The 12,418-nt window shown below is 38.5% G+C and overlaps 1 protein-coding gene across 1 annotated transcript in view; it reads right to left on the minus strand.

Moving 5' to 3' along the window:
* Positions 1-10,735, minus strand: part of LOC140923968 (uncharacterized) — a 33,605-nt gene extending 22,870 nt beyond the window's left edge. The window contains exons 1-3 of the mRNA XM_073373978.1: positions 10,356-10,735; positions 9,552-10,279; positions 4,652-4,765 (exon numbers count right to left, since the gene is read on the minus strand). Coding sequence (XP_073230079.1) covers positions 4,652-4,765; positions 9,552-10,279; positions 10,356-10,735 — 1,222 coding nt within the window. The remainder of the gene's footprint in view (positions 1-4,651; positions 4,766-9,551; positions 10,280-10,355) is intronic.
* Positions 10,736-12,418: the final 1,683 nt, after the last annotated feature.

Genomic DNA, 12,418 nt, shown 5'->3' on the forward strand with positions numbered 1-12,418 from the left:
CGGGTTTATCAATGATGTCATGTTCTATTTTTATCTTGTGGCGGTCATGGTTGGTATAACCGGTTTGACAGGTTTTAGTTATTTTCGGAAGATGATGTCATATGTATTCCGGGGTACTATGATGTCATAGTTGTTTTGATTGGTTGACCGGAATTAGAAAAACGCTCATTGGCTGTCTCGTTTGACGAAGCCTTCTGGTTGGTTGCCGTATTTTTATTGTTTGAACGGCATAAAAGCCTGCTCACTGCCTTCCCGCATACTAATTTGGATTTCCTGCATACTAATTAAGTGTCGCCCTGCATACTTATTCGGTATAGGTTTACTAATGAGTGTTTCTCTACTACAATAGGAACAATAGGCTTGCCTAGACTTGCCCGGTAAGTAACTTAATTAAAAGGAAAATAAGAGCAATCACCTAGCAACGCGAGAAACAGCTTCCTATATCTTATATTTAGCGCTAAAACTCGGATATATATAAACAAGACATACACAAAGGGGAGCTGAAAACGCTTTATTTCAAGTTTGTCTGACTATTACAGAACTGTTTTCTCCTTTCTATCTCGAGGGAATGAAAAACTATTGAAGTCTTAACGTTTCACGCGTCATTAGTTAGGTAATTATGCGAGTTCACAAGCCCAAAGTTGAATACAAATTAGCTCTACAGGAAAAACCTCAAGGGACCATATTGACGTATTATTATAAAACAAATAACTTAACAAGGATCAATTGATTAAACACGCGACTAATAATTGCTAGCAATAAAATCAGACACGAGATACCGTTTAAAACAAAAAGAGTCAAATACACAGCGATTTGAAAGAAATCTATTAAAATAGTCAAAGAAAGCAAGCTATCTTTGTTTACCACGTTTCCCTCCTCATTTTTTCTATTCCCTCCTCCTCAATTTCGTTATTTTCCCTTCTCAATGTTAGTATTCCCTCCTCCACAATTTTATTATTCTCCCTCCTCCTCCACCTCCTCCTCATTTCTATTGTTTTGATAGGGTCGATGTAGGGTCGATGAAGGGCCGATGTGGGGTCGATGTAGGGTCGATGTGGGGTCGATGTTTTATTTTGGCCTCTTTGGCCTTTTCGAAAGAAAACAATAGAAAGGAGGAGGAGGATTATGTTAGTTATCAATACAGGCTAAAAAGGTGCCCTCTCTGCCCTTTCTGCCAGATCTGCCCCTTGAAAATAAACAATAAATTCTAAATTTTTCGTTTGATTAGCAAATCATTTAACTAAAGCCCACCAGTTATCGGAAATAGAACGAAAAATTTAGAATTTATTGTTGATTTTCAAGGGCAGATCGGGCAGAAAGGGCAGAAAGGGCACCTTTTTAGCCTGTGTTTTTTCCCTGGGCGCGCGTGGAGATCTCGCGTGTAAGTCGTGCGCGTCGAGTCAGGAAACAAGCCACGATTAAATTCGACCAATGATTTACTTACAAACTAATTTCCTTACACGACTTACATGCGAGTTCTCCACGCGCCCCTACATCGACCCTATCAAAACAATGGAAATGAGGAGGAGGTGGAGGAGGAGGGAAAATAATAAAATTGTGGAGGAGGGAAAAATAACATTGAGAAGGGAAAATAACGAAATTGAGGAGGAGGGAATAGAAAAAATGAGGAGGGAAACGTGGTAAACAAAGATAGCTTGCTTTCTTTGACTATTTTAATAGATTTCTTTCAAATCGCTGTGTATTTGACTCTTTGTTTTAAACGGTATCTCGTGTCTGATTTTATTGCTAGCAATTATTAGTCGCGTGTTTAATCAATTGATCCTTGTTAAGTTATTTGTTTTATAATAATACGTCAATATGGTCCCTTGAGGTTTTTCCTGTAGAGCTAATTTGTATTCAACTTTGGGCTTGTGAACTCGCATAATTACCTAACTAATGACGCGTGAAACGTTGAGACTTCAATAGTTTTTCATTTCCTCGAGATAGAAAGGAGAAAACAGTTCTGTAGTAGTCAGACAAACTTGAAATAAAGCGTTTTCAGCTCCCCTTTTTGTATGCCTTGTTTATATATATCCGAGTTTTAGCGCTAAATAAGATATAGGAAGCTGTTTCTCGCGTTTTCCTTTTAATTAAATTACTTACCGGGCAAGTCTAGGCAAGCCTATTGTTCCTATTGTAGTAGAGAAACACTCATTAGTAAACCTATACCGAATTAGTATGCAGGGCGACACTTAATTAGTATGCAGGAAATCCAAATTAGTATGCGGGAAGGCAGTGAGCAGGCTTTAATGCCGTTCAAACAATAAAAATACGGCAACCAACCAGAAGGCTTCGTCAAACGAGACAGCCAATGAGCGTCTTTCTAATTCCGGTCAACCAATCAAAACAACTATGACATCATAGTACCCCGGAATACATATGACATCATCTTCAGAAAATAACTAAAACCTGTCAAACTGGTTATACCAACCATGACCGCCACAAGATAAAAATAGAACATGACATCATTGATAAACCCGTCAAACTGGATATACTTAATGAGATTCCACCGCAAGTTAATGAGATTCCTCCTCTTGTACCACGTATAGTCCTTCAATAAAGTTTTCTGCCTCCTGTTACACCGGGTCCCACTGTAAGAGATAATAAGAGACCCTCCCAAAGACGGAGTTTTCTTCAGAGCATTTTACAGAAACCTTGCTTTGTTAAATCTCCGCTTTTTGTTATTACCATTTATTGTTTTGTTGCAAAATAAACACACTACACTTGCTGAGAATGGCGAAATTTAATAAGCGCCCAGCCTCGAATAAGCACCCACCTCGATTAAGCGCCCACTCTCAAGGTCCAAAAATTTAATAAGCGCCCAGGGCAGTTAAGCGAATAAATACGTTATATACCATAAAAGTTTGTAAATGAAGGACGTAGGTAACCTGTAACAGGCCTTCAGATAGTTGGGAAATCGCAAAGAAAAGTGGGCTAGAAAAAATGGCGAAGGGGCGGGGTTAGGGATTGAGGGCGAAAGGTCCTCCTACTCTCTCCCTCTTACTCATTTCCACGTTTGTTTTCCTCCGTTCCCCATTTCGCGCCACTGTCCTCTATCCACTATCCACTGTCCACTACGCCTGGAATATGCTAGTTCATAGTGGGCCAGAGAGTTTTTTTCCAATGGCAATGCAAGGGATCTAAAGATGTCCATTTAGGAGCATTTGCCATTTTTAATAGCTCATGATCACGCTGCAACTGTTCCTGCTTTAGCATTAGTAAAACGCCACTTTTTTCTCTATTTTCCGTTTTGCTGTAGAGGAAAGTTTTTGGTGATTTGTTTTTGATGATGGCGTTTCATCGTCGATCGAAACGAGTTAAGACGTTTTCTGAAACGTTCGTAACAATGTACCTCTATAAGCGTGATAGTAATACATCCAAACGTACATTTATACTTATACATAATAACTTGAAAGAGAAAAATTCCAAGAAAAAACATTGTTCGAATTAGTTAATATTGGTTATCCCCGTCTTAAATTTAACGTATTTATGCCTTTTGACGGATGCTTAAATTAATGAAACACACCACTGTACTTGTTCAAAGTTTGTTTTCGTTGGGCTCGGGTCGTCGAAGTCTTGCCGACGTCGCTCAAAAAAGCCGACTTTTGGGCAACTCTACCGTTGTATCCATATAAGGTAATATAAAGATAAGGCTATTGAAAGATGTAATATAGATTTAATGCTGGAATTCGGCATGTGATCAGTGTTGAATAGAATGTTGAAAGTGAATCTGTCGTTAACACCGCTGGCGTGACGGGCCGTGTCACGCTATTTTTAAACACTGGAATGTCGCGATTTTTCGCTAAATTAGGGTTGAACTGGGCGTCTTGCAGGCTACTTAAAATCGTTTGCTCAGAGATTTGCTTCGATTTTCTGATATATTGGGGCCTAGTTAAACCGTAAAAAGTCAATGTGCGAAATTCTAAGTTATAGCGCGTTGTAAAAATTTACATTATTTTAACCCTATAATTTTGAAGCGGTGAAATTGTCAATAGGGCCTATTTTTAACAATACCTTTTTGGCCACAAACTTATTACAGCTTTCACAAATTATCGTCTTATGAGAAAGAAAAGGTCATAAAAACTATTCGTGTTCTTCAAAGGCTGCCAAATCTTTGAAGTTTGACGTACGAGTCAATGAAATTTGTGTAAAATTTCGTTTTACCGGAAGTGGACTTTGAGCTCCGAACGGGCAAAATGAGTTTTCTCGAATTTTAACAAAAGAATACGTTATTTGGGAAAAATAAGTACAGAATGTTTCATTACTCATCAAGGGTTATCGATGAGCCAAAAATGAGCGAAATTCGAATTTTGAACTTGTGCCACAAAAAGACGATTTTGGTCGATATACAGACAGTCGCTCTTAAATGCGTCTTGACGGCCTTAACGTCTCTTGCATAAAAACGGCCAATGATGCGGATACATAAATTGATTCAATATTAGGTTTTCAACTATAATAGCGATAAAATACGTAACATTGACTTAAAATTTGATCAGATTAAAAAAAAAAACTAGAGACAAGATAAACAACGACTGAAAGCTAAAATACTCAAAAATAGGCTCGTTTTTTATGTTTACAATGGTTGCATTACAAACCAGTATTTATTTCACTAGTTGCATTGATAACCAGTCTTTAGGGTGTATACACTCACCAGGAGAAAGCTCTGAAGATGCGGAGAAAGCGCTGTCGGGAAGCTTGTTATCCCACCTAAGACCAAGTGGTTCTGCGCATGATCCTGAAGAAAAAGCAGATTTTGATGCACCAACTGAACAAAATAAAAACAGCTCAAGTTGTCAAAAATTGCTTCTTAAAGGATTGCTTTTACGTTATTAACAAGAAACATTTCATGGTAATTGGAGAATGCTGAACGCAATTTTCTTCAAGTGCTCACAATTAAAGGGAAGACAACTCTGTAGGCACGAGTCTAAGAGGTTTAGATGATTGAAAATTGTATTGATATAGTCTCTGACGCATGACATTTTGTCCTCAATCGATTTGGGTGACGAAACACCATCAATAGAGAGCTTTAGATTTGAGGACGAGAACGAACACGAGTACGAGATTTAACTTAAAGTTTTTTGCGCGTGTTCCTTGGGAAGCCTCTCATTTTACTTTTTTTTTCAACAAAAAAGTTAATACGGTTATTTATACTGAAGGAGGCACAGCCCTCTCTCGATAGTAAAATGATAAAAATTGTTACACGTACATTTGATAACTTTTTCCCGCCACTACGACATACTCGTTAAAACTGGTAGTAGAATGACAATAATTGCTATCACGTTTTCACACCAAAATGACGCTGGTTCACGCGCGTGCAATACTCAGCTCTCTAATGCCTCACAGAAGGAAACTCCACTAGTTTTGCTTGTGCTTGCATTACACAGCGTGTGTAGTTATCACTGACAACAACTGTAAAATAACAAACCTTGAGGTTTGAGAGGTGCTTTGTCACATTTGGCGTCGCAGGATTTCCGGCAATGTCTCAAGACCCAGCCTGGATTAGCGCAGTCATCAGCAGAATAATTAAATCTGAGCAGCCTCCAGTCTTGTCAACGCAACGGAGACCTGCAATACAAAAGGGCAAAATGGTAACAATAATATTGTCAAGCCTTAAACGTACGGGAGACGCTGAGACTCAAGAGCATCAACACACCCACACCAAAACAGCAGCTTAACTCAAATTCTGTGGTATAAGTAAGTAATTGATTTCTGAAGATACGCAGTCGGAAAGTTTAATTCCAACAAAACTGGAAGTCCTCAAAATAATTTCAGGAGGTATTGTCCGAAGTAGTAACAAGGACACTAAAGAACAACTAGAAATCCAATATTTGTGAAACCCGTTCTCACCAATAACACCATTTACCCCATCCCTCCTCCCATCCTAAACACTCTACCGGCCACCTCCAAAGAGCCTAGCGAGATTCTGCGATACATGTATTCCTAGAAATAAGACATATAGCGGATATTACATGGCCGCGCGGAGTTACGAAGTTTCTCTTCGAGTGTTGAAAAATATTTGACGAGTGAGCGCAGCGAAAAGTAGCTAAATACCTTGACAATTTAATAAAGTTTATGTATGTATGTACGTATCTGCAGTTGTGTAAAAATTGTATTGTAAATTATCATGCCATATAAATGTTTATGATTCAAGTGTTACACAAATAACTATTTAAAAGTCTGTCAATGGATAAAATAAAGCAAATAGTTTTGTCCTTTAGCTGCTCAGTTGAATTAAGTTATCTCTTGGCTGATTGGCTATCTCAATGCTGTATACCGTGTATAACTAGACAGTACAAATAGCATAATTTTATAAGAAAGATTTTCCTTGTTCAAGATTATTGTAGTTGAACAGTAATGTGCCTTATGTTCATACATTTCGTACATGTACAATACAGGCCATGGGAATTGCAATTGCAACTTATACACTGTAGGCCACAGGAATTGCAATCACAGTACTGGCCACAGGAGTTTCAATTGTAGTACACTGTAGGCCACAGGATTTCCAGTCACAGAGTATAGGCCGAAAGGAATTGCAATCACATTACAGGCCATGGGAATTGCTATCACAGTGCAGGCCACGGGAATTGCAATTGCAGTATATACACTGTAGGCCACAGGAATCGCAATCGCAGTAAGGTGTGAATTTGTGTACTCTCGACTGACTCAGTGTGATATATTTAATTTCTTCTTCCTTCCAGGGTGACTTAGTTTATGTAAATTATGGAAGACCTAGTGATTTCAAGATTTTGATTGACAAAGGAGTCAACTGCTCAGGCAAGATTGTCATTGTCAGATATGGGCGTGTCTTCAGAGGGGGGAGGAGGAGGTATTTTAGCCCCTTAAACAAGCAAACCAGGGAAAAGAGCACCCTGCTGTCAGAGTGCCCTAGAGAGCTTGCTCGTAAGCTATGTCATCCATCTGCACGACTTCTTTGTTCCCTAAAGAGGATAGTCCTTTGCTCATTAATAATTTATTTCAATGTGCACAATATCTTTAAGTGTTCCACTTTATTTATTGCCTTATTTCAGGTGACTAATGCTCAGAAATATTGAGCAAAAGCCATTCTAATATACAATGACCCCCTGGATTCTGCCCCCGTACCAGAAGAAGATCTCTACCCCCATGGCTGGTGGCTGCCTCGCTCAGGAGTACAGCGTGGATCCATTCTTTTGGGCACTGGTGACCCACTAACTCCAAGATACCCTTCCAAATGTACAGTACAAATGTCCTGGTTTGATTAACTGCTTTATGATCTTAGGAATGTTTATTATAGCAACAATCGCATTGGCATTCCAGTCAAGTTTGACAACCGAATTATGTAATTACATGTAACCTACTGATCAAAATAAAGTCTTATGAAAGTGACATTCTTGGAATATACACCTCCTTTGATGCTGGTCATTATCAAGTCTGACCATACATGTATAATTTGAGGCTGAAACTAGATTTGAGGTTCTTTTTACAATTATAATAGCCATGTTGTTGTTTTTGCTTTAGATGGCGTATTAAGGAAAAACTCAGCTCTGATTAAAATGCCTCATATTCCTGCTCACCCAATATCTGCAGAGGATGCAGAACAGTTTTTGAGGTTTGAATTTCAAAATTATAGTCATATTCTCTGTAGAATGTTCAACCTTCCATAAGCTACCATGCCAAAATTTAATTATCGCTTAAGGTAGTTGTTCACTTATGACTATTTATTTACAGGCAGTCTCTTCTTAAAAAAGGTTTTGAACACATCTACAATTTGGAAGAGATTTATGGCGTGCAATTTATAAGTTATACAATATGATTGTTTAATTTCATGTCGTCACTAAACATACTTTGCATACACATAAATTATTAATAAAATATACACATACGTACACATAATAAGTAATGTAGTACATTCAGTGAACATACATGTAGAAATCATTTACCAGGTGTCAAGTGTTCGTAGAGGTCAAACCAAGCGTCGAATGGTCATTAAAAGAGGATAAAAACAATGGAAAATTTTTAAACCATTATCCTTAAACATGGTCACAGTTGCTTGCAAGAGGTGATTGTTTATGAGAGGTTCTAACTGTAGTAATTTCACTTTGAAGGGTGTTTCTGATAAGTGGTCGCCTGTGGGAGGTGGTGGCTTTATACAAGAGGTGGTCAATGGTGGAAGTTCAACTGTAGTTAGTAGTAAATCACGTTTTTGTGGTTAACAGTTAACCCCCCGGGGGGGGGGAATACTGCCATATATGGGATATATAGGTATGTGCCACTGTGAAGGGTATGGTTTTCAAGCAGTTTACGCTGGGATAGGGTATATAAATCAGAGAGTTTGGGTCTAGAATAGGGTATCATTTTTCAGGAAACTGATCAGTTGGTTAAAGATTTTATCTAGACTAGGGAAACAGCTACTAGCTACTCTAGGATACGGGGGATTTGGGGACTTTACTCTAGTATAGGGTACCAAAATTCAGCTGAACGAGCTCTGGTATAGGTTAAGGGTCCCAGGGTCCCAGCGGCACATCCACATCCCGAAATTCCTAAAGTACCCCCCCGGGAGTGAACCAGAGATTAGGGAATGCAACTGTAGTCTTCAACCAAAATAACTCATGAGTTTACTAGCTAGGAATCACACAAGGTACTTATTAGCCTGTTCCAGGCTCTCAGATAGTAGGGAAGATGCAAAAGTGAAATTAAGGCAGTCGAAAAGTTGGCGGGGTGGAAAAAAGGAACGCTTTCTCAACTCAGCAGACCCGACTATCTCAGATCCTGGAACAGGCTAGGTACTTCTGAGTGTTATAGACCGAAATTGAATTCAGATAGGGATATTTTAACCTTTAAGTTTAAGTTTAATAATTCTTTTTACCAATGTACAAAATAAAAATATATATACTTATATAAAAGTACAATAGGTAAAGGAAAGCAATAGGGGGAAACTGAATTCCCATATAAAAACTGCCCTCCAAAACGAAAAGATAAAACAATTAAGAATAGAAAACTAATACATAACTATACATCACGTGATACTAAGAGGAAAAAAAAAACAAACAAAAAAAAACAAAAAAAAAACAACAACCAAAATTTAGTTGTTTTTGTTTTTGTTTTTTCTCCCTTTCCCCTTCCCCTTTTCTTTAATAAACTACTTAGATATTAAATAAAAAAGAAAATCCAGATTCAGTAGGAAATAATAAACATATGACTATTTACAAAGATAATTAAGTAATAAAGTTTTAAAAGAGTTCAAGCTGGAAGCAGACATAACGGAGTTTGGTAAAGAGTTCCAGTCATTAACGTAACGATTAAAAAATGAAAATTTAAAATAGTTTGTCCTTGCTGCTCTAGGCCTGATTTTAAAGTCACGGTTTCTTCTAGTTCTTGTCGGGCCAGACAGATCCACATATGTGGTATAATTAATATCAGAATAGCCATGAATTATCTTGTAAAGTTGAACCAGGCAAATGTATTTTCTTCTAAGCTCCAATGTTGACCAGTTTAGTTCAGTGAGCCTTTCAGTGTAAGAATTATGAGATCACATATCAATCGAGTAGCACGACGCTGAATGGATTCAATACTGTGTATGTGTTTAACCAAATATGGATTCCACACTGGGCAGGCATATTCCAGAATCGGACGAACTAAAGCGATAAAAGCTGTTTTGATTGGCACAGGATCTTTAGACCCAAACGTTCTCCTTATTAGACCCAATACTTGATTTGCCTTACCAACAATGTAATTGATATGAGCATCCCACCTTAAAGAAGATTCAATCCAAATGCCCAAGTGCTTATGTTTATCAACAGCCGACAGATTATTCTCATTTATCACATACTGATGAACTAAAGGACAATTGGACTTGGTAACATGTAGAGCCTTACACTTTTCCAACTTCAGCTTGACCTTCCACAAGTCACACCAGGAGGCGGCAGACAAGAGGTCATCTTGAAACTCGACACAATCATGTACAGATGCGATCTTACGATAGAGTACACTGTCATCAGCAAAAAGTTCTGTGCTACAGCTTACACTAAGGGGGAAGTCATTTATATACAGCAGGAAAAGAAGTGGCCCTAATATACTCCCTTGAGGAACACCAGAGGACACCTCCATCCATTCTGATGAATGACCTCCAATAATGACTCTTTGTGTACGGTCTGACAGATAGTCATGAAACCAGAAAAACAAATGACCCCGAATGCCATAACACTGCAACTCATAAAGCAAGTGATGATGAGAAACCTTGTCAAAGGCTTTTGCAAAGTCCAGAAAGATCACGTCGACTGAGTCACCTTTCTCAAGAGAACTGTACCATGAGTGTAGCAGCTGAAGAAGTTGAGTGACACATGAACGAGCTTCTCTAAAACCATGCTGGCTCTCACTCAGCAGCCCATGATGTGTTAAGAACTTCATGATATGTTTTATGGATGATACGCTCCAAACACTTCACTAAAATACTTTTAAGAGAAACTGGTCTATAATTCTCAGCCAAAGTTCGTTCACCAGATTTATGGATTGGAACAACATTGGCAGATTTCCAGACACTTGGTAACTTGCCATGATCCAATGAAAAATTGAACAGCTGTGATATTGATGGTGCCAACTCAGCAGCACATTCCTTCAGAATTCTAGGTGAAATTGCATCAGGACCAATCGCCTTGTTTACATCAAGGGAACTAAGAACTTTATAAACATCAGCCACTGAACATGACAAGTCATCAACTGTGTCCTCAGTGAAAGATGTAAAATCTTCATAAGCCATCTCCCCAGATCTTTCACTAAATACACTATGAAAGAATTTATTGAACAAATCAGCTTTCCCTTTTGGCTTAAAGGCAGACTGACCATCATATTGAACACAGCTGGGAATACTAGCATTACCAGTGCGTGATCAACCTTGGTTGATTTTCCATTTTGTCCTTTGTCTTGTAAACTTACAGTAATTCATGAATAACAAGGACTAGGAAACATTTTGGAAATTGAGAATCATTGATAGGCTAAAACTTTTAACCTGAATTTATGGTCAGTTTGCAAGGTGAAAAATGTGAATGTAAAGGTAAAGATGTGATTTCTCAGTGATGTGCTGAACAGTGTATGGATCTGTATTGTTAGATCCTCAGCTCCATCAATGAGCTTTTCTTTTTCTACTCTTCTTAGTCGACTGATTGGTGACAAAGCCCCAGATGACTGGCAAGGAGGATTGAATATCACATATCGACTTGGTCCAGGATTCATTGATCCTTACAAAGACTGGTAATATATTATTATTCATTGTTGTTTGTTTGTTTTTTAAAATTTAGGTTATATCTTGGATGAAGTAAAATAATACTTAAGATTTTCTTAAAATCGCATACTAATTAACGTTGTAGTAGTATTAATTTGATATATTTTTAATAGCAACCATAGTATTCTCTTTAAGCTGGTGGAGAAACTTATTAAATTTAACATTATGATAACAGTAATTGTAGATAAATCGTAAATCCACGCCGGTCTCTGTTTGTTTTTTCTCAAAATACCGACGCGCTTCTCACTACATATCAATAGATAGTGAGTATGTTAGCCAGTCAAATTGCAGAGGTCGAGATAGTATGCTAGTTGGTTTCTACTCAAAATGAATACAGCACGGCATTAAATATACGTCTCGTACACCATTTTTTTCCTTTTTAAACTACAGGCGACCCAAGTTCGGTGCATAAATTACCGCTAGTGTCGATACTGGTTTGCATGAGAAATTCGATATAGTTGTTCAAACGTAGAAATATAGGCATAAATATAGGAATAAATTGTACTTACGTAAACTTGGGCCTGTTGTTGCCTTTTCTGTGTAACCTGGGCTCAATTCATGGCCAATTTATACTGTTTTGCGGCTCGTTGTTTGTTCGGTGTTGCTTTCCTACATAAAGCGAAGCAAGACAGGCGACTGTCTGCAGTCTCAACTCACAAATCTCTCCCGCATCAAAGAACCGCACACCGATTCACCCGTCATGAGAGCGCCAAATCCTTAAGGCCAGGTCAGTCTCTTATCTTTTTCCCTCGTCATGGGCATTGCGTTGTGTTTTGTGGGAAATTTTTTTGAAAGTGTTTGGTTCTTGGCAATCTGACGTGCGCTCAGGAACCTCGATGCCTCCGTGTTGCGTGGTGAACGCGATCATTTTTTTTACGCTCATCCATTGGATAATTCCAAACACCGCTCACGCGCAAACAGTAGACTATCGGAGGGTAGGAAGAGCTATGTTTTGTTATGCAATATTGATTACCCGGATCCCCTGACTGGTCCATGTTCCCGTTCACTACGCAACACGTATGTCATCGTTCCTGAGCGCACCTCAGATTGCCCAGAATAAGAAACACTTTCAAAACATCCAGACAATGGCGGTAGAGATATTAGAGCCATGGGCTACATCTTGGTGCAATGAGTATCAAACAACCTGGTTCCAGTTCACGC

The sequence above is a fragment of the Porites lutea genome, chromosome 14 (genome assembly GCF_958299795.1).
Source record: "Porites lutea chromosome 14, jaPorLute2.1, whole genome shotgun sequence".
In the NCBI taxonomy this organism is placed as follows: domain Eukaryota; kingdom Metazoa; phylum Cnidaria; class Anthozoa; order Scleractinia; family Poritidae; genus Porites; species Porites lutea.